Source organism: Grus americana, chromosome 1 (genome assembly GCF_028858705.1).
Source record: "Grus americana isolate bGruAme1 chromosome 1, bGruAme1.mat, whole genome shotgun sequence".
Taxonomy (NCBI): domain Eukaryota; kingdom Metazoa; phylum Chordata; class Aves; order Gruiformes; family Gruidae; genus Grus; species Grus americana.
In genome coordinates, this window is record NC_072852.1 from 204,778,757 (window position 1) to 204,804,668 (window position 25,912).

Sequence of the window (25,912 nt, forward strand, 5' to 3'; positions counted from 1 at the left end):
TTCCACATCATGGGCCAGGTTTTTTTGTGTCCGATTGTCTCTTTCTGCTAAAATTCTCTTATTTTACAAGTATGCTGGCAGAATTAATAGTGTATAACTGAATGAATTATTGACAAAAGAGAAGCAGAATATAGACTGTGAATATTCAGCAGTAGATTTTTCCATCCCAACATAGGGATGAAATGAATACTATGGATAGTTCTCTGAGCTGTCCCACTCAATTTGATGATGCAGTACTAGTCAGCATGAAAACTTGAGCACAAACGCTTAAAAATATTTTAGCTGTCTGATTCTTATTTACATGTCTAATACCATTTATTCCAATGGGGTTTAAATGCCCAAATATTTCAAAGATCTGGTTTCTGGTTGTTAGTTAAGTCATTAATATGGGAGAGTTAAATTCAAGCTAAGTAAAATCTGTTTCCATTCAAGAACTTAAGCATTCAAAATATTTTGCTTTTATGAGCTCTCCGAGCCATTTGTACAACAACTGATTCTTATAGCTGTAAAAGACGTTGACAATCTTTATTTATTTCATCATATAGCTGTATATAAATTAATGTAATCGTGTGTTACGGGAATAATATGGCACTTAGATTTCCAAATATTCTATAAATATCAGTGTTTTCATCTCCTAATAAAGGAGTAAATAATAATTTTCCAATTTGAAGTTCTAGTTTGCTAATTTAATATATTTTTATTTATTTCAGTGTCATGCATAAGGCGGTTTATGAAAAATTAATTCAGTGCATACAAATGTAGCATTGAATTTAATTATTGTTATTATCATTACAATTGTCCTTATCTGAAAATGATGAAAAGTTCCGTCAGACAATTCGATCAGTGCAAAAAATAGTGACATTATTCCAATTCATTTTTTTATTAACTCTCTTTAGAATCCTGGAAATGTAGTTCATGATTAAATAAATTTTATCATGAAAAGGATACCATAAACTAATACGGTACTCCTGTATTTTATTATTAAGGGGAAATAATTAGGAATCAAACATACACCTTTGCTCTACTGAAGAAACATTAGATCTGATTCTTACTTTCATGCTCATTTGTCACATATATTTGCAATTTCAGTAAAATAGACTGTACTAGGGTACTCTGCAAATAAGAAAATGTGAATTCTGCTATTAGTTATACCACTATATGATCATGCCAGAGCATTTCTGCTCTTTCAGTCTCTGTGTCTGTAACAGATGATAGTACATCCCATTCTTCTCTTTGAAAGCTTTTGTAGTTGTACAGGAAGAAGCAGTATGAAAGAGTGTTATTATTACTCACATGAGAAAGAAGTAGTGGAATATATATGACTTGGCAGGTTCAAGGATTTTAGTTTATGTTCGAACTCCCACTGACCAAAATTGTTTTGAGTTTGACTGCAGCCTACAGCATGTTCTATACATAATAAAATATCAAATAAAACAAACATGAAGATAAAAGAAAACACTGTTTTCTCTGTTCTGTCCTATACAGGCATGATATGGTCTGAATGTAAAGAAATTTGGTCTCAAGGTCCAAAGGAATACCTTTTTGAGTTATGGAATATGCTTGATTTTGGTATGTTAGCAATTTTTGCAGCATCGTTCATAGCAAGGTTTATGGCATTTTGGCATGCGTCTAGAGCCCAGAACTTCGTTGATGCAAATATGAAAGATCTGACAAGTCCAACACTGGAGCCCAACATAAAATACTACACCTTGGGTGAGTTGATTACACATGATTAGACTTACTTCTTGAACCAAGATGAATTGATGTGCTGTTATGTCTGCAGTGCCTTAGTTCTACAATATACTGCTTAAGAAATTCCCACCCCTTCTCTTTCTCATCCCTACTATTTGATCCCAGTTCCCTTGGCTGTGCTCATACATCTCTTTGGAGACTGTTCTAGACATCAGGCACTGAAATGATCTAAGATCAAAATAACCCCACTGTCACCCCACTGCTTTTCAAAATTATTTTAATCCAGATACTTTCATCTGTTCGGTTATGCAATGCTATCCTGCAAACACTTGGGTTGGTGCAACTGTAAACATGATGTACTGTAATGCAGGGGCAGAACTAAGCAGTGAGATGCAGGAACTTCCTAAACCTGCTTTGCCAGCATAACCAATGCATCTTTTATATATTCTTTGCTCAGAGATTGTTATATTGTTTTAATATTTCTTAATCTGCTGTCTTTACCAGTAGGAGATAAAAATGTTAATAAATTTGCTTGGCATATATGAGAATTGACTAGAAGCTATTTTGCCCAAATGAGAAAAAAATAAGCTCAGTTTACTTGTGCTCACTCTCAACACCACCACATCTCTCTTCCCTTTATTAGATATTTTTGTCTAGATACTGAATTACATCAGTTTCTATTTCTACTCTATGCCTCAAACACTATTTCTGATAAAGTTGCATTTCTTCATTATCCAGGCTGTACAAAAAGCAGAAAAATTAATATATATATTCTGAAATCTGTTAAATTGTAGTCTTATAAATTTTACTGGAAAGTTACAAATTTCACATAAGTTACAAAAGCAGTTAGTTAAATATTAATTCCGTTTTCAGTAACAGCCACTTAAAGAATTTGCAAACGGGGACTGGTTATGTTCACAGTATCTGGGTATGACAAGCACAAGTCTTATAACTCATTTGTGCTATATAATACTGTATCATCTAGCAAGGCACTTTCCATTGACATCAATCATGAGTTCTAACTTTGTTATGCACTTAAGCAGAGTTGAGTCATTTTTTAGTGTATAGAATCATGGAATCATTTAGGTTGGAAAAGACCTTTAAGATCATCGAGTCCAACCGTTAACCTAGCACTGCCAAGTCCACCACTAAACCACGTCCCTAAGCACCACATCTACACGTCTTTTAAATACCTCCAGGGATGGTGACTCAACCACTTCCCTGGGCAGTCTGGTCCAATGCTTGATAAGCCTTTCGGTGAAGAAATTTTTCCTAATATCCAATCTAAACCTCCCCTTGTGCAACTTGAGTTCATTTCCTCTTGTCCTATCGCTTGTTACTTGGGAGAAGAGACCAACACCCACTTTACTGCAACCTCTTTTCAGGTAGCTGTAGAGAGCAGTAAGGTCTCCCCTCAGTCTCCTTTTCTCCAGGCTAAACAACCCCAGTTCCCTCAGCTACTCCTCATAAGACTTATGCTCCAGACCCTTCACCAGCTTTGTTGCCCTTCTTTGGACATGCTCCAGCACTTCAACGTCCTTCTTGCAGTGAGGGGCCCAAAACTCAACCCAGTACTCAAGGTGCAACCTCACCAGTGCAGAGTACAGGGGGACAATCACTGCCCTGGTCCTGCTGGCCACACTATTTCTGATGCAAGCAGGGGTGCTGTTGGCTTTCTTGGCCACCTGGGCACACTCTGGCTCATATTCAGCCGGCTGTTGACCAGCACTCCCAGGTCCTTTTCCAGTGGGCAGCTTTCCAGTCACTCTTCCCCAAGCTTATAGTGTTGCCTGGGGTGGTTGTGACCCAAGTGCAGGACTCGGCACTGAGCCTTGTTGAACCTCATGCAATTGGCCTTGGCCCATCAATCCAGCCTGTCCAGATCCCGCTGTAAAGCCTTTCTGCCATTATGTACACTGAAGTCTTCTAGGAGAACATCTATGTATGGTCATATTAATGTGAATAATATTAGTAGTGAATATTTAATGCCACAGGTTTTATCATGGGCTAGCAAAGAGCCTTTGTGGCAAAGGTGGCCAATGGTATCCTAGACTGCATTAGGCAAAGCATTGCCAGCATACCAAGGGAGGTGATCCTTGCCTTCTATTCAGCGCTGATGAGGCCATACCTTGAGCCCTGTGTCCAGTTCTGGGCTCCCTAGTACAAGAGAGACATGGACACATTGGAGAGAAGGGCCTGTGAAGGGCCACAAAGAGGGCCTCTTCTGTAACGAAAGGCTGAGAGAGCTGGGACTGTTCAGCCTGGAGAAGGGAAGGCTCAGGAGGGATCTCGTCAATGTATATAAATACCTGAAGAGAGGGTGCAAAGAGAACAGATCTAGGCTCTTTTCAGTGGTGCCCAGTGACAGGACCAGAGGCAATGGGCACAAACTGAAACACAGGAGGGTCCCTCTGAACATCAGGAAACAATTTTTTTACTGTAAGGGTGACCAGGCACTGGCACAGGTTGCCCAGCAAGGTGGTAGAGTCTCCATCCTTGGAGATACTCAAATACCATCTGGGCATGATCCTAGGCAGCTGGCTCTAGTTGGCCCTGCTTGAGCAGGGGGTTTGGACCAGATAAACTCCAGAGGTCCCTTCCCACCTCAAACTTTCTGTGATAGTACAACTCATCTGGAAACCTAAAAGATGTCTGGCTACTAGCCCATACTGAAATATCTGCCATCTTTGATTTTAGTTATCCATGAAATCTGAGGTAAAGCTAATGTAAGTACGTGTGCTTATGTGAAAATGAGCAGTCTTTTGGCATACAGACATTTTCTCATTTGAATGTAGTGTGTAGTAGGCTTTACAGTGAGGAGCTCAATAAATAAAAGAATATACATGTACCTACAAGAAACACAGCAGCTAGCAAGGGAATGAATATCTGCTACCTGAGCCTTGCTATGCCTACAACCAGAGTCATTCATTACCTGTCATGATACATGAATACTGGCATGGGAGTATGTTCCTTAAAGAATATAATTTTCAGATACTTTATTACACAGTTATTTGTTTGTTAACATCTCAAATTAGTGTTTTTCCAAATGCCAGTGATTGCCTTCATTGCAGTATAAATTATGTGTTTAATTTTTTGGCATTTACAGTAGAATAAACACAGATGACGACAGTTTCCTGGGATGTAGGAAACCTGTCCCAGGTTAAGCACAGTACTGAATTGAACTTAAGCCTCCCACCTCATGAGAGAATGCCTTAATCTTCAGCTAGGAAGTATTCTGAATGCTATTGTTTTGGATTTCTCCTTCTGACACATGTCTATAAATATTTCTTTAAGTACAGGTTTGAACTTGAATGTTCCCTTCTTCAGTTGAATGTGTTCCCTATCAAACAGCAGTGTCACTTTCTCTTATGACCCAAAGGATGTTCAAGTAATTCACACAAGTGATTAGCTTCAACAGAAGAGATTGATAGAAATGATGATAGAAAAGGTGATGGAAATGGGTGTTTGGTGTATGTCAGGAAAGGGCTATTACCAGTAATAATGGATTAAATAGAAAAAGTAAAGAAACATTGTTTCCACAGTTCTGGAGTTGTGGATAGCATTTAATGATTCCACATTCCCACCCACATCAGAACAGTTCATTTTGGATAGCTCAAACAAATCACTTTTGTAATTTAATTTATTCAATTTTCCTCACCTGACACTATAAGCTGAATTTTACTTAAATTCTCTAATAGGTTGGGATTCAACTCCTAAAAAGTTACTTCAGTGATCTTACAGCCCATCTTTATAATCAATGGAGATCTAATCAGTACAGACAGTGGAGTTGTGAAATGCCTTTAGCGCTACCTGTCTCAATTCAATTGGCCAAGCATAAGTGACTAGTGCCATTTGAATTGCCAAGGTGCTGCTCCAAAAAGACCTCGCAGAGATCTGCACAAATCATCTTGGATACCCTGGGCATCTCAAATGGCAATGGATGTCTTTGGTCAGGTGTCTGAATCAAGCCCCAAGCGCTCACCAGGCTGCAGACTATACCTCCCATTTGGATAGCTGTCTGTAGACATATTAATCTCAAACTGAAGCCCACACGTGGTTTCTTCTAATTAAAAATTACACTTCTGATGAAGGTGTAAAAAGAAGAGAGTAAAGCATAAGTCAAAAAGTAAAATGCTTCCCCAGCCCTAGCATAGTAAATGGAATAGTATCCCACTACTGTTTCAGTCTTAACAAGGTCTCTTCCTTTCTTTCGCTTTTATTTCTAGCAGCATCTTCATGTAAGACATTTGATGAGCACTGTGATGTAGTGGACAACCACTACTGGCACTCTTTGAGCAGTCATACTTGGCACATGAAAGTCCATGTTAATACCTAAATATTCTCAGCTCTCAGTGAGGAAGTAGATTTTCTATGTGTTAATTTTGAAAGGGTAGAAAGTAACTGCTCCTTATTTCTAGAGAACAAAGTCTTAGAATTTTTCTGCAAGTGAAAATAACTGAAAATTCATGATGCAATGTACAATAAATGGGAAAAAAAATGAAGACTGCATCTTATCTGTTCTAAATTTGCATAGCACCGTTACATTCAACTCCAATTTACAGTGACTGGTTCATTTTTACTCACCAAAAGAGAGTACTTCAGTGAACAGCCTAAGGTAGACTTTGAAATAGTGACCAAAATTCTCATCTTTTGTTTCTAGCCAGAATAAACTGGGATCCGTCTGATCCTCAGATCATATCTGAAGGCCTGTATGCCATTGCAGTAGTACTAAGTTTCTCGAGAATAGCCTACATCTTGCCAGCTAATGAAAGCTTTGGACCACTGCAGATATCACTTGGCAGAACTGTGAAAGACATCTTCAAGTTTATGGTGATATTTATCATGGTGTTTGTGGCTTTCATGATAGGCATGTTTAATCTCTATTCCTACTATCTGGGAGCGAAACAAAATGAAGCATTCACAACGTAAGTGCAACTGATTAAACTGTAATGCTTGTGGGCCAATTTTATGGAAAGTTGATTGCTTGTATTGTGCGTATTAACTTTACTAATTCTTTTGTAAGGTTTGCAGTTTGCATCTCTTAAAAATTTCTTCATCTTGGATTCAGTAGTGATTTTCTCTCTTGTTCTGGTGCTTAAAGGATATATTTGAAATCAGAGGATGAGCTCTTGATCCCAACAATACTATGATAGATCAGAAAAGGCAGGCTGGGAAGGTGAGATGTAGTTGGCCTTTACATGACAGAGCAGCAGGAATGCCTGTATCTCTGCCTAGGGCTAGATGAGCCAGCGAGAGCTTGTATGTCAGGATTAGAGCGCAGACCAACATGGGTGATATTGTAGTGGATATCTGCTATGGAATGCCTGCTCAGGAAGACAAAGTAGATGAGGCCTTGTTCAGACAACTGGAAGAAGTCTCACACTTGCACCCCTGGTCCTTATGGGTTTTTTTAACCACCCCGATATCTGCTGAAGGGACAACACAGCAGGGCACAAGCAACCCCGGAGGTTTCTGGAGGGCATTGACAATAAATTTCTGACACAGGTGCTGATGCAGAGAGGAGCTTTGTGACACCTAACTTTTACAAAAAAGGAAGAACTGGTTGGATATGTGAAGGTTGGAACAGCCTTGGCTAACCAAGAGACAGTGGAGTTCAGGTTGCTGAGAAGAGAGAACAAGGCAAATAAAAGGACCACAACCCTGGACCTCAGGAGAGCAGACTCTGGGCTGTTCAGGAAAGAATCTCATGGGATAAGGCCCTGAAGAGAAGGGCAGTCCAGGGAAGCTGGTTGGTTTTCAAGAATTGCCTTTTCAGCGCTCAAGATTGGTCCATCTCAATTGACAGGAAATCATGCAAAGATATCAGGAGGCCTGTATGGATGAACAAGAGTGGTAGGCCAGCTGCTCAGAAGAACCTTGACAGGCTGGAGAAATGGGCCGAGAGAGACCTCGTGAAGTTCAACACAGCGAAATGCCAAGTCCTGCCCCTGGGGAGGAATAACCTCAGGCACCAGGACAGGCTGGGGCTGACTGGCTGGGAAGCAGCTTGACAGAAAAGGACCTGGGCGTCCTGATGGACACCAAGTTGACCATGAGTCAGCAATGTGCCCTTGTGGCAAAGTAGCCCAATGGCCTCCTGGGCTACATTATGCTGGGGAGGCTTATAAAAAACCAGAAGTACATCAGACCCTTTACACAACACTGCACATATGTCAGATGACCTGTCAGTGCAATCTGCTGTTCAGGGATTTTGGGACATAGTTTGTGTTAGGCCCTGGGCCTGTGGGACAGCAGCGTAGTGGCTCCCTGCAGCACGTGGGAGCAAGGCTGGTTCCTCCATCAGCTGCTGCTGTCATCTGTAATTGAAGCAGGCTAATCACTTCAGCGTGATACACATTATGAAATACTTGTCATTTAATTCAGACAACTCTCTATATTCTTACCAGTCACAAAAAAATCTGATCCCTATTTTAAGCTCTGGCTCTCATAGTTTCCAATGGCAATAACCTATTCCATCTTGAGAGGAGAAAATATATTCCCTTGTTTGTTTTTTTTCGGGGGGGGGGGGTTGACTGTTTCCTCGAATGTTCTTTTTTTCATCTCCCACCATAAAAAGAGAAATTCTGAATTTAGCCTGTATGTCAGGAGTTATTTGGTATACATTTGTCATGCCTCTCATTTCTGCATGTGATTTTAAGATAAATCATTTGAGTGGAAACTCATTCTTTTCCATGCTCTGCAGCCCTTGCCCACTTAATTTCTGGCTGTCACGATATTCAATCTATAGCTGTTATGAACTATACTCAGCCAGGGAGCAAACTTGGCTAAGAGGGAAAAATTTGTTACTACTTTTTTATTAGTTGCAGTTCACATAATAGATAAAGTACCTAAAACTACAACTCACAGATGGAATACTGATAAAATATTATAAGCAGAGAAGTAACTTCACAGCCGAAAATAACAAGTTTCTTTTAACTTTTTTTTCTCAACAATGACGCAATAAAACCTAAAATGTGCTTTGCAATTCTACTGCATTTTTGGATATGGGAAACTGAGATCTCTTCATCAAAGCAAGAGAAAATATGTCTTCAAACAGATGGAAAAGATACCTCAGAGTTTTGGACTTACGTTTATGTGTGTGTGTGTGTGTGTATATATATATATATAAACTGATCTAGAGGAAATACATGTATTTAAATGAACTAACCTGAAAAAAACCTCCCAGTATCCCCACACCATGGCTTTTTACCTTTACCCTGGGTTTGTGGAATAGTGAAAACGCAACTGGAGGATTATGGTCTGTGAGACTCATTTTTTGAAAAATGCTGATTTGCAATCAAACATTCTGTCTTCTTCACAGTTTCAGAATGTTAGTCATATTAATGGTGAAATAATTCATACTAAGTGAACTAATGGTGCAATTAAAGTGTTTACAGGTTAATTATTTTTGTTTACATTCACATTACAGGCAAGTGTGTAGCATGTAGATTAAAGTAGTTAACAAGTGAACCATTGTAATATTCTTTTGAGGGCATATATATAATTTCTAAACTGAATCAGATGGCTTTATTGTCAGTCCTAAATAGTAGAAAACTTATATTATGAAACAGCCTGTACCTATGAAATTAGATAGTATAGTCTACTTGCTCTGCATAATATCACTATGGTAGAGTTCTACATTATGATAATGGAAAAATTGTGTAAAAATGTATAAAAATGGTAACTGGCAATTTATACAATAAGAATATACAACTTGTTTTCTGTAACATGCATGTGTTCAATTTCTCCTTTTAGTGTTGAAGAAAGTTTCAAGACATTGTTCTGGGCTATATTTGGACTTTCAGAAGTTAAATCAGTTGTCATCAATTATAAACACAAATTTATTGAAAATATTGGTTATGTCCTTTATGGAGTCTATAATGTTACCATGGTCATTGTCTTACTGAACATGCTTATTGCAATGATCAACAGTTCATTCCAGGAAATTGAGGTAAAAATTCCTTTTATGATTAAATAACACCACATTTACTGTTTCAGCTAATTGTCTAAATCTCCTGGACAATCTATCTTGCTGACATCTTAGAAAAAAACACTTAGGCTTTGGAATATATTAGGAGAAAATTTTTATTCCACTGTACATTTTTATTATAAAATACCTGGAAATTACCCTGCATGTGCTTGCAATAGTAAGAACTACACTGGACTAAGAAACTGCTGTTGAAGTGTTATGTTCCTGAAAAGGAAGGGCTACATTGTGTGACTTTGTGAATCTTTCATTTGCCTCATTTGTAGTTACTATTTGAGTGGTGTCCCTCTTGCTGCAAGGATGTTCTTGTTCCTGTGCCTGATGACCTTGCAAGCAAGTCTATAACGTGCTGTTTTCTTCTTTTATTTAAACTGTTGTTCTAGTCCTCTGCAGTGAGCAAAACTTTACTTGGCAAAGTAATCAGCAGAGCTACTGAAAATCAGCACGCACTTGTGCATGCCATGGAAAACAAAGGGCTAAATCATTATTATTGTATAGAAAAAAAGGAAGCAGCTCTCCAGGAGCCATCCCAGCCTTTCCCAGGTGACGCCTTTGCCACAAAGCAGCAGACTCAGGTTGCTTGACACCGCTCTGTTCCCAGGTTCTGAGCTCTGGTTTGGGACTGTAGTGTTGTCCAGCTTGAGCAAGAGCAACACACAATGTCTAGGGATGTTCAGATTCTTCTGACTCAGGAGGCCACAGAGCAAACTACCAGATGCAGAGCAAAAAAACCCAGGCTATTCTCAAAAAATACGGTGACTGGATGCAAACAGCTTTGAAAAACCAGCTACAGTAATGTTGAGTCATGTCCTTGAACGTGACGTCAGTCCTTTCTGCAGAAAACTCTCTTGACTTTATAGGGAGGAATAAAGTGAGTGTTTTGGCTATCATAAATATTAAACATAAGCCATGGTGATGATAGCATACTTGATTTAATCTTATATTCCAGTAACTGGAAAGAATTAGGTAAGAATCACCCAATCTTTTTTAACTTCATGTTTAAAGTACTAGAATAAAATTTTAATTTAAAATTCTGATACTATGTCTTCTTCACGAAAAAGATAATTGACTAATTGATACAGAACAAACCATTAAGATAACAAATCAGAGCTGGTAGTCTCACTGAGAGATTTACATTTTTATTACATTAACATAGAATTTTTCCATTTTATTTACTGAGTGTGACAGTGTTCCAGGGAAGTTAGTCAAGCCCTAATGGATGAATTTGAGTGTTGCCATGAAGCTCTAAATTGAGCATTCTATTGTGTGCTTTTAAGTCAGAGCTTTTGTTCTTATCAGTGTGTTTACAAAGAGCACCAAAGAGGTCTGTCTTTGTGATCCTGTATTGCAGTCTATTAGCACTCACTCGGGAGTAACCAGTGTTTAAATCAAATCCACCTTATTCTTCTGTAATTGCATTATTTACAATGGATTAATAAGAACAGTTTCATTCATTGAAATTTGGGTGTCACAGATTATAAACAAGTTCTTGATCCGTTTGAGATTAACTTCAGCCAATTACATTCAAAACACACATAAAGGTTAGCTAGAGCTTCTTTAATAGTCAAGGTGGTATTAACAGTGTATTAACAACCATCTTTCTGTTTTATAGGATGATGCTGATGTAGAATGGAAATTTGCAAGGGCTAAACTTTGGTTTTCTTACTTTGAAGAAGGGAGAACTCTCCCAGTACCATTCAACTTAGTGCCAAGCCCAAAATCTTTGCTGTATCTCCTACTCAGAATCAAAAAATGGATTTCAAAACCATTTCTGTGCCAAAAGAAGAGCTTTCAGGAAGATGCAGAAATGAACAAGGTAATTGTATAGTGTGTATACGCACTGCTAATTTGAAAAGATAAAACTAATTTTAACTTCATTTTTCTTGCTGACCTGTTTTTCTGATTAATTTCCCAACACACTTAGTCCATACTGAAGTCAGTCACTATGTACAGGCTGAAATTCTTGCTTTGTTTTTTAATATATTTGTCTACATCTGTAATCAGTAAAGTCCAAAAATACCATTGTACATTTACAGTTCTTCTTGCTTCTTGTCACAGAATCAGAGAATAACTCAGGCCAGGAGGGACTTCATGAGGTCTCTGGTCCAATCTACTGCTCACAGCAGGGTCCAGTCTGAGGTCAGGCCAGGTTGCTTAGGGCTTCATCCAGTCAGGTCTTGAAAACCTCCAAGGATGGAGACTGCACAACCTCTCTGAGCAGCATATGCCACTGCCTGACTGTCCCTCATGGGGAAAAAGTTGCTTCTTTTACCTCTTGTTTGAATTTGTCCATTGTCTGTCATCCTCCTGTCCTGCAGCACTGTGAAGAGCCCAGCTCCTTCTCCTCGATGATGTCCCCGTGCACACTGGGGGGGTCCTGTTAAGTATGCCTGAAGCCATCTCTGCTTCAGGCTGAAGAAGCCCAGATTCCCCAGTGTCTCTTCACAGGGCAAGTGTTCTAGTCCCAAACATCTTGGTAACCCTCTGCTGAACTTGCTGCAGTTTTTTAACATCTTTCTCACTGTCCCCAAAGTCCCTCAGGTCTTTTTTTGCAGAGCTGCTCCTCAGCCGCCAGCCCCCCGTCTGTTGCTGAAAGAGCTATTCCTTCCCGTTTGTACTTACTGAAAGTCATAGGGTTCCTGTCAGCCCCATCCTCCTGGATGGCATCCCTGTCCTCAAGCCTGTCAGCTTCCCCCCACCAAATTTGGCTTTGTCTGCAAGCTTGACAGGAGTGTGCTCCAACATCTCCAGTTATTTTATCTCAGAAGGCCATCTGGATGGTCAGACAGGTTTTACTCTTCATAAACCCACACTTACTGTTCCCAGTCACTATCCGCTCTTCCACTTGCCCAGAAATGGGCAAGTCCAAGAGGTATCAACCCATTATTTTGCCAGTTACCAAAGTGAGCTTGATTGCCCAGATCATAATTTTTGGCCTTTTTGAAGATGGGTTTGACATTTGTCTTTTTCCAGCCTTTGGGGACCTCTCCCAATCTCCATGATCTCTCAGAGATGATACAATATTTGCAAGGACTTCATCTGTTCTCTCAGCACCTGTGGATCCAGCCCATTGAGTCCAATGGACTTGCCTGGATCAAGTTCCCTCAAGTAACCCCTGACTTGACCTTCCTCCACAGCTGGTCGTTCTTCTTTTGAATCCCTTCACTAAACACAGAGGACTGCGGGACTGTTGGTGAAGCCTGAGGCAAAGGCGGCATCAAGTCTCTCAGCCTTACATGAGTCTGCTGTCACTAAGTCCCCTGCCCCACTAAGCAACAGGCCCACATTTTCCTTGTTCAGCCTTATACTGCTATTGTAGCAGTAGAAGCTCTTCTTACTGCCTTTTCAAAGGTCAGCTTAAGGTGAGCTTTGTCTTTCCTCCCACCACGTTGATGCCCGGGCTTAGTTTCTAAATTCCCCCTTTGCAGCCTGTCTCTGCTTCCACCAAGAATGCATCTTAGTTTTATTATAAAGCATTCTGTTATCTGTTTTATTTACAAGACAAGCGTAGTAAAAAGCACTTGAGTTGATTCCTTGCTGTATCTCAAGGGCTTATTTAAAGAGTTTGTAGTCAGGTTTTCTTGCAGTGTCTTGGTATAAATCAAATTAATTGCTTCAGGAGCACATGGTGTTAGGTGGTACTGGAAGTGTAAGGACTAGCACTATTGTAACACGTTAGGAAGAAGAGCTTTGCAAGACAACTGATCAGACGTAGCGAGTAGAAAGGTGAGCATATGGTAACATTCACACAAAAAAAGAAATTACAGGTTTGTCGTGGTGGCAGAAACAAATGCGTCATTTATGGAAATTTTAATGTGGAAGGATCTTTGATAAAATAGCAGTAGTCTGAGCAGAGGCCCGTTCAATGTTAGGAGTTCTTGAGTCCATAGTCAAGAGTCATTACTCATTAGACTGAGGACCAGTAAAGAATTTACATGCATCTGTCAGCTCTCTGTCACCAATGTGGCAAGCACTTTTTCCATCACAGTTACCGGTTGAGGAGTAAAAGAGAAAAGAAACTGGGTTGCAATCCTAGAAGGAGAAAATGGAACTATAGGGAAAAATACCATGCCGCTGACAAGCCTCTGCTTCTGGTTACATTCATAATAGTCTATAAAAACAAACACAGATATTGCAAACACTCACCAAAGTCAAGATTGTTATTAACTTCAGATGTCTCGTGTGTGCTACCAGTAATTTTTCTAGCATTTCACAGACCCAACAGAGGTGATACTGCATTTTTAATGACTCTGACATTTGCAAAACTTTCCATCAAGCTCCATGATGCAAATCGATTTCACAACTTCTGTGAGTGAAAAAGTCATCACTGAAAAACTATGATTTGAAGGATATGCATAAAAACTTCTAATTGAGTGATGGTTAGAAATAACAAATCAAAGGCCTTTTTTTTCCTTCTAATTCACTTAATTTGTGACTTTGAAAAGCACATAAGTAAGAAGCTTATTTTTAATGACTTTTTAAAAAGAAATTTATGTTCCCATAAAACAGGTACTCTTAAAAATCCCATTCTTACACCCTAAGGAAGGAAACTGGGTTTTTATAATTCCTTTCCAAAATTACATTCAAACCTCGTGCAAAGTGTAATAATTACCAATTCTAGATAAAACAGTAACAGTTGTGTCTTTTACAGCAGTCCCTCTGAAAGAAATCTGTAAGGATGTAACCATCATTTATCAGATTTTTTCCCTAAGCCTGAATTAATTTTTAGTCTTCAAATATTAATGCTTTCCACTCACTGCAGACTGTAGTATAATGCTAAGTGAAATGTGCTTACTCTCCAGCCAAAGGAGCTATAAAACTGCAAATCAAATTAAAAAAAACAAAACAAAACAAAACTTTTTCATTGAAAAACATAAAGCAGCTGAGTCGCATCTATTCAGTCCTCAGCTTTTCCAGCAGGGGAATGATACTGATACTGATACTGATACTGCCAGATGATTACATTTTTATTTACCTTTTGGACCGCCACATACCGTAGAGCTGACTTTATCTGAATCTATCAGATGCTGCCATCCTTCACACTTCTAACAAGTAACTAAAATCTTTTTGTGTCACGTTTTGACCCACTGTTGATGATTTGTTATTGTTGAGGCTGTTTTATGGCGTCTTCTCAAAGGTATTCTCAGGTTTTTTGGGTTTTAACTTTGGACTCATCCTGTGCTGAGCAGGTTGGCGCTGCTGTGACTGCTGAGCAAGGAGCTACCTGTGCAAGGAACTACTATAAATGCAGTGAGCTGTGCAAGGATAAGAAAAGATTTGGCAAGACCAGACTCAAGACTTGGTGACTGTCTGTGCTAGTAAATTAAATGTGACAGGGAGCTTATCTGGGCACTGAGGCAAATTCAAGAATGGCTTGCTCCTATTCAAGTGGTTTTCCTCCCAAAGTAGGGTTACTGCAAGATACTCTCCCCAGACCATTCCAGTTTCCAGACTGTGCCTAGGGAGAGAGAGTTGCTCTGGTGCAAGTCCTGCTTGGGAGGACACAAAAAGTTTACTGATAGAAGACATTGCATTGCAGTACCCAGAAATCATAGAAACATAGAATGACCTGGGTTGGAAGGGACCTCAAAGATCATCTAGTTCCAACCCCCTTGCCATGGGCAGGGACACCCTCCACTAGACCAGGTTGCCCAAAGCCCCATCCAACCTGGCCTTGAACACTTCCAGGGATGGGGCAACCTGTTCCAGTGCCTCACCACCCTCATAGAGAAGAATTTCTTCCTGATACCTAATCTAAATCTACCCTCCTTCAGCTTAAGGCCATTACCCCTTGTTCTGTCACTCCATGCCCTTGTAAACAGTCTCTCTCCATCTTTCCTGTAGGCCCCTTGAGGTACTGGAAGGTACCTATGTTAACAAATGCTTGAGTTTACTGATTCAGACCCAGCTGGTGGGTTTTTCTCCTGCCAAGCTTGCATCTTCTCAGTGCAAAAGCAGTAGCAGCACCAGGGTGAGTGTAAAGAGTAAATTAGGGTGGGAAGTGGGGAAATTCTGCCCCTAGAGCCAGCTCTGCCCTGATTACTGCTTGCAGAAAACGAAGCCAGATGCCGTCAATGCTAAATGGCAAGTGATTTGTATAGCTGTGTTCGAAGTGTGGCACGGCAGAAACTAATTTCTTGAGACACATCTACATATAATAATAAAGGCTGTGAAGATGTTTTCTTTCAGGCTGTTGATTAAACCCTGCAGATTTCTTCTGTTTCAGGCTAGAATTAGTGTTTTAAACATCAAGTGAACAAGAAACTCAAACCAAAAAAGGAGAGAAATAAATTAAGAAAAATGAGAGTTTTAAAGACTTACTTTGAGTTTTATTCCAAATTTAAAAATTGCCTTGTGAATGAGAAAGTTGGCGGTTTAAAAGTCACAGAACTTGTTCATCTTCCTGAGCTAAAAACCTATAGTGGCGGATGATGTATTTAAGCCTTTTTCTTAAAACATGGCCTTTCAGAATAGAAGTAAGGAACAACTAATTATTGAAATAGCTTTAAACCTTCACTTAGACAATTAAAAAATATGTTAACTTTTACTTTTCTAGTATATAACAGTGTTTCTGAATTTTTCACAAGTGACCTTGGGTTATGGGAGTGCAAACTGAGTCATTTTCTGGGAGCAATCCCTTCTGGTCCAAGCATGTACAATTTACTGGCATTCCAAGTCATCAGCTGCTTCTGAAAACTGGTATTTAAGACGTTAACAAAGTGCTACACAAAACAGCTACAGTAATTACATTGCTATTCTGATTGCATCGAATTTTAAATCATACTAGAGAATGACAAAATAGAGAAGCAAGTTTAAAGAAGAAGGTGTTTTCTAAGAGCAACGGTCCATGTATGCTGCATTTCTTCTTTCACACAACACTCCTGGAGGAGAGTTATTTTTGTTATTTGTTACGTTTGTTACCATTGTTTTATTCAAATCACATTTTTTCCCCTCCAGTTACTCGTGTGGGTGTTCAATAGATATTAATTTAAAAATATGAATTATAGTTCAGTCATTAATGTGACAGGCTGAGTTGACTCTAGTAGTAATTTTGGGGAGAGGAAAAAGCCATAGGTGTGAAGCTTAAAGAGAGTTTAAACATTTTGTGTAAAATCAAAGGTATAATGAAATCTTGGCAATCTCTGCCACCAAGTGGTCGTTCAGCAAGGTACAATAGATGTTCTGTCCCGTTACTGATACACATAAGCAGATTTAACGAAGTTAGACGCTTCTGATTTACCTGCCAACTTTCCAGCTGCAGTCTGTAGCTAATCCGAAGTACATTATTCTGTTCAAAAAATGCAGAGTGCTGAAGAGTCAATGTTAAGATGTTACAGTGTGTCTGGTTTTACAAGTTTGCGGTGTCTCACTTATTTCACCACATATTACCAATTTTGCTATTTCAAGCGAAAAATCATGTTTTAGTTACACATTGGATTAACTTTTGAAGTGAACTAATGTAACATAAATTTGAAACTGGTAGCTGGCATGACAAATTACATTTAAAATACATAATAAAATACATAATAAGTATTAAAAAATGCATAATACAATTAAATGCATTTGTAGATGATATGTAAACTGGTAAGTAACAGGATCATGACTGGTATCAGAGCTGCAGAAAAAGTCAGATACAGAAGGGCTGGGACACCAGCCACACAGCTGGAGCCCAGGCTGATGCCCTAGAGCAGCTTTGGCCAGGGCGACGTTCCTCTGCCGCTGCAGAGGAAGCATACTCTTCCTCTTAGGCTACTACATTATTTCAAAAACTTGTGCATTAGGAAACCAGCAGCTGAAAAAGCATGAAGATTTTTTTCCTCTTTTAATCTAGTAATAAAGGTGAGGTCCAAGAGAGTATTATTAGTTCTAAAATCCTGAAAGAGATAGTGATTATACAGTCATTTAAACTCACTAGCCACTCTTTTTTATTATATGTCAGATACATAGCTTAAGTTAAAAGCTTATGTTTTCTAATATACATTCAAATCATTTAAGGTAGATTTATTCAAGCAAGAAAAAGCAACAATAACTTGGCCTTCTTCTACACCTTTCATTGAATTTCCACCCAAATTTAGGTTAACAGGTTAGAGATAAATATTAGTTATTTATATATCTACTTATATATTACTATGTATCTTCTATCATTATTTTTGCTTAGTCAAATAAACATAGTCTGAATAGACGTATAATGTTTTTAAAAGTATGTGTATATAGATGTTGTGAATCTTTCTAAAGAACAAAAAGAAATTACAAATTCAGTGTAAACTTTGTATTAATTGCAAATTAGTATATTTTACCAATAAGCATAATATTTTCTTCGGGAAAAAATATCAAAGGACAAACATGATCTAGTGAAAGGTGTCCTTGCCTGTGGCAGAGGGGTTGGACTACATGATCTTCAAAAGTCCTTTCCAACCCAAACCATTCTATGATTCTATGAAATGCTAGACAAAAATCTAAAAACATTTAAATTATTCCCTGTTTGCAGATTCAAGACTTATTTATTTTACTGTTAAAGCAAATATAAGGTTATTTGGAATTCTAGAAAACTAGACTTTTAAGGAGCAAGCTCTGCAGCAACTGGGAGAATTGAGAATTTTAATTGATGTCCTCCTTGTTAGTTAAACAACTGAATCTGATGCCTTATTCAGCCTTTTTATACCTATACAATTCCTACATTTTTTTATTTTAGCCTTTGTATTAGTGCGTGTGTGTTAGAACAACCCCAGTAAAGAAAAGCCCCAGTAAAGCGCTCTGCCTAGATTTTGTTATCATTTGGTAATTTACATCTGGTGAATATTTATCACATATTCTGTATTTCTACTTCCATTTATTATCAGAGTTCAACCATGAGAAGTTCCCGTTTTACCTCAAGAGGCTGTAATGATTTCAGTTGCAGGAGAAATGGCTACATGAAGGCTTTAGCTTTCATTAACGTCAGGCATTGTGTTGTGGGCTCCCTTGATGTGTGACACGCCTGTCCAGCTGCATAAGCATCTAACCCTCCCCTGCTTTCCTCCCCATCAAACTATATCCCAGAATACTCCACATATTGCTTACCAGGCTTCAAAGTGCCCCCGTTTGCTTATCTGTATGTCCTCGATGCATTAAGCCACGGAGATAACCAACATGGAGAAGCTCACTCGAAGTACAATATGAGTCCACGGGATCTCAGACACGGCAATGGTAGCCCTGTGTTTTCAAACAGTAACACTTTTATTGGACCATGTATAATTACAGAGAACTGACTTTTTACTGACAGTCCCACTTATTGCTCATCCAGATCAATCATGATTTTTATTTCACATTTTTTTATTTCTTGCACTACTACTCATTGAACAGGCCCCATTATCAGTCTAAAGTAGTATCATTCATTTTGTTTTGATAGTCGCCATTCACTCTTACTGCAGCCTAGTCATTCAGCTTGAGTCTCAGTTCACTATTTTGTGATGCTTTAGTCCTCCTCAAAGATGTAAATCAGTAACAAAGCCTGCAAATTGCATCCTTGGTGTTTCATTGGGGAGTGGTGCCCTTTTCTTTCAGCACGTGTAGTAAAGAAGATGCTACTCAAAAATGCCAGCTGATAATTTTTGTGGTCCCTGGCATGAACTGCATAACCGGTTACATTCACCCATTAGTGCAAACTCCTCGTGTATTTTGTGGTAGTGGAGGTCACATTAGGTACAGACAAGCGCTATGAAAGAAAGGAAGGGGTAATGCTGCCTTCCAGGAATGCTCTCCTCCTTCCTTGGCTTCTCCCACACCCTGCCCTGTCTCTCCCTCAGCCATTGCCTACAAAGCTGTGCCGCAGCAGTGCTGCCTTCCTCCCGACCTGGGTCCCCCTCCTGTGCACCTGAGGTGCGAGGGAAGGCCCGCAGGGACGTGGCTGCTCTGCTCTGGTCCCTTGAGCGTGTTAGGAACAGGTGAGAGGCAGAGTAAAGGGAGAAAACCTCTGAAATGGTTTGGTTCAGCTCTTGTGATGAAATTCTACACAGGTAGGAGGACTTTACCACAGTCATTTAATACTCCCCAAATTGAGCTTAACAGTTAATGTTCTGTAATATATCATAAGATATATGCATGAGGTAATTTAACCATATTGTTCTTCTCTTTATTTTGTATTATAAATAATGTTTCTGTTTCAGCTTGGCCAAAGGAAGCAATCAAGTATAAGAAGCTCAGATGAAATCCACTTAAACAGTTTAAACAATCCTCCAAGGCAATACCAGGTAAAAACCAGTTTCTTTTTTAAAAAAAATCAAGAAGTAGTAGAACTGGGCAGATCAGACTGACAGCATGAGGACAATTTTGAATTTATGTTAAACAACATGAATCAAGAATAAATCCACAGACCTTGTATGTATCAGAAATAAACACAATTATTTAGGTATTTGCAGTACAATCTGAAGGTGTTTTTGTCTCCTCTTTGTCTCTTGAATGCTGCCCTTATAGTGTGATATTTCAAAATGCTTGAAAAATGTTTTTTATTTTAGAGACAGGTTGAGTCCTCAACTGCGCAGTGCAAATTAAGAAAACCAAAAAGAAATGCAAAATCTTCCCACTCCTGAAACAGTTTAGCTTATTGTGCCACACCGCTATATTCTAGTACCTCAAGCACTGAAATATCTTTCACCCTCTATGCTATCAATATAATCTATGTATTTTTTGCCTCCTAAACAACCACAGTAAGCTTTTGTGCAGTTAAGCATAAAGAGACCCCGAGCATAGTCCGCATAGCTGCTCCTTTCCTTCCTGTAATACTACAAAGCAGGTGGAAAGGAACAGGCAAGAGCTGCTTGGGCATTAGAACAAGATTGTCTGAATACAAAAAGGTATAGAAAACAAGGTGAAATTAAGTATATATTTTTTAATCATAAGACAGAAAAAAGTTTTTCCCCTTGGGTAGGCTAGCTCTGCACCACTTTTACATTATGCAGTGTCTGTACAAGTCTATTCCAAAAAATCTGACTTTTTCACAGCCAATTTCATTATGATGCAGCGATAGAAATGACAATTTTAACCCATAAACATGAGGATGTGTGGCTTTGTATTTGAAACATTCTCAGGTTATTAGAATAAACAGTACAGCAGCTGACCTTGCAAGCATGACTGTAGTGATGGTCTGGAACCACTAATCTGGGATGATTCACCTCACGACCACCTCTGGTCAGGTCTATTACTGCGGAGACAAAAGCAGACACATAAATCTATGCATATTTTCTATCTTGCAGTGAAAAACAAAAAGTATTGTGTTGTCAAGGGCTACACCATATGAAAATATTAAAGCCAAAGATAAATCCTCAAAGGTAATTAGATACCTTGTTCGTATTCAAGTAATTTCAACTAATGGGAGAATCAGGGGAAGAATTAATTTTTGCTGGAAAAGTAAAATTTGCATCTAAATTTGCTGGCCTACATTCCCTTTATTTTTAGCAGAGAGGGTAGTCATTCTAATGGCGTGATTTATTTGATCAATTTTAGCAGTCTGAGATGAACTGTCCTCTCAGGTTTGCTTTTTTGTCTCCACAGAGGGAGTTAAGGGTGACTGCCACAGATACGTGTATTCTGTATTTGGTTAGATGAGTCCCAGCGAGGTGCTTGCATGACCCTTAGAATATGGGTCCCATTTTCTCTAAGCCTTATATTGGGAAAAGATAACTTATCAGATAAAATATAAAAATAGATTAAACTGATTACAAAAGGGTTTAGCAATTAGCCCTGCTAATCAGGGTCATTATCATCTTCTGGTAACAATAAAGGCTAGATGGTTTCACCTACATGGAGATCAAAGCTGCAACTGTATTCTCTGGAGTCTATTCTCATAGTCATAGACTCCAGTAGTAGATTAAGCTTCATGAATGATTACATTCATAAGATGTGTTTAGTTTCCTAGAATCATAAAGTCTAAATATCTACTGCAGATGAAAGCAGAGATTTTTACATTATATTCCTTCAACCTGGCAAGTCCTGCACTGAAATGTCTGAATGCAACAGAAGATAACAGAGCTCATAGCAATACTAGAAAGTCCAACTAATAAAACTCTTTTTTTTTCTTTCTTTTTTCTCTGCAGAAAATAATGAAGCGTCTCATTAAAAGATATGTACTGAAAGCTCAGATAGATAAGGAAAGTGATGAAGTCAATGAAGGTGGGTATGTTGATGTATTGTATGTTTATCTCTAATCAGAGAGTCAGAACAAACTAATTAAGTGCAAGTTTACAATTGCAAGATGTAAAATTAATGGGAAATTGAAGTTAAGGAAGATATCATAGAATCATAGATGTGGCTTTCTGTCTGCTCTCGCATCAGCAACTATCACTGATCGGACACCTTCTTGTAAAGAGTGTTGCCACTCTGGTGATACTCGTGCATTTCCTGTAGGGAGGCTGCATTTGGCTGGTTTGGGGCACTCCAGCAGGAATTCCCCGTTGTGTGGGAGATGCATACATGGTGATACACATGCTTCAGCCTTGGTTTTGGTGTGGCTTCTTAGCTGGAAACAGATGGTGAATGCACTTCATGGAAATGTTGTCTTCTGTTTGCACCCTTCTGATGCTTGAAAGACACTTAGTGCAGCAGGAAAAGGAGAGGACCACTCTCTTATGGACAGTGAGAGGACTTGTTGCTGGCCACGAGGACTCAGGCACTCTCGATCTGCATGATCTCTCTTCCATCTAACAGATCATTTGGGTTTTGTATTCCTAAGCCACCATTTGCCAATGGGCCACAGAACATCCACTTCTTCTCCTTCAACAAAGACATCCAGAGAAATCCCATGATAACTGTAAGATATTTGAGTGTGCGGGGTTTTTTTTTTCCTTTGTTTTTTAATAGTGTGATCTTCTAATGTCTCTTACAGGTGAACTGAAGGAAATTAAACAGGACATCTCAAGTCTCCGTTATGAACTCCTTGAGGAAAAATCCCAGAATTCTGAAGATCTGGCAGAACTTATAAGGAAACTTGGGGAAAAACTGTCAATTGACTCTAAGGAAGAAGAAAGCAAGAGATAACCTAAACATTTAAGAAATGCAACAGAACATTAACAATTCACTTAAAGCCATATTTCTGTTTTTCTCAAGTCTAGCTCACATTTCTACAACAGATTCAGAAATTAAATCATTCCAATTCTTATTGAAAAACCACAGTGGCAAATCCTCTGTGTCAATGGTAGAGAGGAAATACCACTTGAGTAAAGATATTTATTTATTCTTTACCTGCTGAAGAAGATTTAATTTTAGATCATTTTAATATTCAATTTACCTCTTTTAGAATTCCAGTGGAATCTTGGTAAGCCCAGTCATGAAAGATTAAAAGCATAAATCTAAACTTTTCCTACATTAACTACTTATTTTTGCAAATTTCCTTTTGTAGACATTCTTAACATATATTTTAGTGAAGCAAAAGAGGAAAATTCCAGACTTTTACGTATTTATATCAGAAGATATTTAATTTTTCAAGCATTCCCTACTACCAAAAAAAAAAAAAAAGCTAACTGACTTTCTTAAAAATGTGTGGGATATTAAAGTATTTTCTTTGAACATTTCCTTGAAGAGGCAGATAGCAGAATACTCAGAGCACTATGTTATACTCTTCCCTACTTATCCCTGTCACTACTGAAGTATCCTGAAAGATACCTAGGTTCCAATGGGAGTTAGTGCATTAAGAAAGAAATATTTTTCACCAAGTTTATTGAAAAGCTATTGCTGAGGCCTGAAGAAAACTTCTTTAATCCAAAATAATTAATCCTTGAAGTTCTAATCTGTTCCAGAATTCCCAAGTTCTCCAGCTTTTATGTCTTGAACTAAAACCTGCGAACTGCAGGGAAGGGGTTTGAATGTAAACCTGGTAACATGTTTATTTAAGGTGAAAGATACTAAAATGTTAGGTGCCAATTCTTTCTCTGAATTCTGGGAATGTCATGCATTAGGACCATGTTTCCCCATAGTTAAACTTGTTTAAATTGCTGAATTTTGTTCAGACCTATCCTTAGCAAACAAAAACATGTTGTTCGAAAGTTCATGAAATCTCATCTATGGATTTGCATCCCATGTCCTTTATTCCACTGGAGAAAGCTCAGCCTCTGTGCTGTATTCCCTAGAACTCCTTCAGTGAAGAATCTTTACTCCGTGTCATCATCATCAGCCTTCAAACTGTTCCTCCCTTCTCACTGTAATACGTCTCTGTGTCTCCATCTGTTTAGCTGGACAAAAGAAAGCCCATTCCATGTCTGGCTGGTAGTTCTGTGACTGACCAGCTAATACAGACATGCAGGACAGTCAGCTGGTTTCTATCTCTCCAGACAGATACAGCTGAAATTCCATCTAATTTTTCCCTCAGTTAATAATACAGTAATTTGGGTTTCTCTCTTCTGACAATCACCAATTCTGAGACTGTTAGAAGCATGTATTATATTGGGGATCTCTGCTCCTCTTTAAGCTTGGTTGAAATTAGTGAAAGGGTTGTGAAAAATTGTAGCAGGAACATCAAGACATATAATGCACCTGTAAGAGCCTTGTATGTTTAGGAAACAAGGCTGAAAATGGCTTGTCAGTAATTGCTTTTAAATTAGCTTTGTGAAACTTATTTATTTTGGGATGTATCAGAACGTTTCTGCCTCTCCCTTTTAGGCTGGAGGTTATTTTTAATGGGTTTAGATTAGTTTTGAGCTGAATTCACTGAGTGTCCTTTTTTAAAAAATTGATGGTGAAATCACTGTGTATTTTCAGGGAAAAAAAGAGGGTATTAGAGCAGGTTTTGAAATCCCATGGAGACAGGTGGAGGCGAGGGGCTCTGTCCTGCCTGGAGAGCAATGGAAGCTGCTGTGGAGGTCAGCCTGCCCTGAGGGTGTTTGCCATGGTTTGGGGGAACTCCTCAGCCTTCTGCTTGGCCCCTTAGTTTAGCCACAAACGGAGCACATGGGACAATCCGTGTCCTGTGGGCCTCAGGCATAATGAACGCAGGGTTTAGAACTTTTAAGGCTCCTTCCTCTGAGGGAGCAGAAGGAAAGTGAGATTTTCAAAGGTAGTACAACAGTCTGTATTAAAAATCACAGTGTGCTGGCCTGAAAAACTATAAGCTACAGAATAGCCAATTTCAGAACTCACCTCTGATCATGAAAAAGCATTACCTCATAACCTGCAGTATTCCCTGCGGTAATCAACAGGGTTACTGCAGACTCTGAGATGACCTACTGGCTGGTCTTTGGCAGAAACACTCTGGTTTCTGTGTCAGCCATTGTGTGGAAAACGAAGGCAGTTAGGGTGATCTCGGGCTAGGAGGCAGCGTGAAGGTAACTTCGCTGCCTTTCAGCTCCTGGATGGCTCCTGCCCATCTCCCTTGGCCAGGACTGGCCACTGATTTTGAGCTCCTGCTTGAGTATTTTGGGCCTGGTTTTCTGAAGCAGTGAGCGCTTATTACAGCTCCATTGAATGACCACGTTAGAGGCCATACTGCTCAAAGCAGATCTTCCACCTTTGACAAGCTCTTCAGAAAATCTGTTGGGCAGAACTTGAGGTAACAAGGACAGTCAAAGTTTGCTTTCAGTAATCAAAAATCTTTATTTTTGATCATTGTAATGTACTATTTGGATCTGTGGTCTAGTCCTAGATGATGGTAAAACCTTCAATCTCCATAAATGCAATGTAAGGAAATCTGTAAACACAGTTTAAGATCCAGGCACTTTTAAATTCAAGATTTTTATTACAGAGCTAAAATGGACACTGTGAATTTCTTTAAGCCCAAATTTTGACTTACCTTAAAACTATAAGATCATAGTGTATATATTGTATTTCATGAAGAAAATACATATGGATTTTTTTAATTCAATGAAGATATTTTATATGTAGTTATTACTCATGGAACAATTTGTTAATTATATTTGAAGAGGTCTATTGCCAAATGTAGTGTGACAAGCAATGTAGTATTTAAAATGAGCACAATACCAAATATATTATTCTGATTAAAAAAAAATTAAATGTACCAGACTCAAAATAAGTTTGTGATGCACTGTATGAACATGTTGGTCCTTCACAGGGAACATTTGGCTGCTTTTGCTTGGAAGAAAATGGTAAAATACTTTCATTTGTTAGCAACACTAGTACAAAAAAAAAAGTTTCACAGAAAGAACAAATGCCTTGTCATACTTGTTTAGACTCAAGGTCAAGAATTTTGTCTGGTGTGACTGACTGATAACAGATGTTTCAGAAGAACCCTGTAGTGGGTAACAGGTAATA

The 25,912-nt window shown here is 38.8% G+C and overlaps 1 protein-coding gene across 3 annotated transcripts in view; it reads left to right on the top strand.

The window, feature by feature from the left end:
• The window catches only part of TRPC6 (transient receptor potential cation channel subfamily C member 6), a 106,364-nt gene extending 80,724 nt beyond the window's left edge, over positions 1–25,640 (top strand). For all 3 annotated transcript variants that reach the window (XM_054801511.1, XM_054801520.1, XM_054801529.1), the window contains 7 exons: positions 1,486–1,713; positions 6,353–6,617; positions 9,448–9,643; positions 11,292–11,495; positions 19,825–19,908; positions 21,751–21,826; positions 22,539–25,640. In XM_054801511.1, coding sequence (XP_054657486.1) covers positions 1,486–1,713; positions 6,353–6,617; positions 9,448–9,643; positions 11,292–11,495; positions 19,825–19,908; positions 21,751–21,826; positions 22,539–22,690 — 1,205 coding nt within the window. In that variant the 3' untranslated portion in view covers positions 22,691–25,640. The remainder of the gene's footprint in view (positions 1–1,485; positions 1,714–6,352; positions 6,618–9,447; positions 9,644–11,291; positions 11,496–19,824; positions 19,909–21,750; positions 21,827–22,538) is intronic.
• Positions 25,641–25,912: the final 272 nt, after the last annotated feature.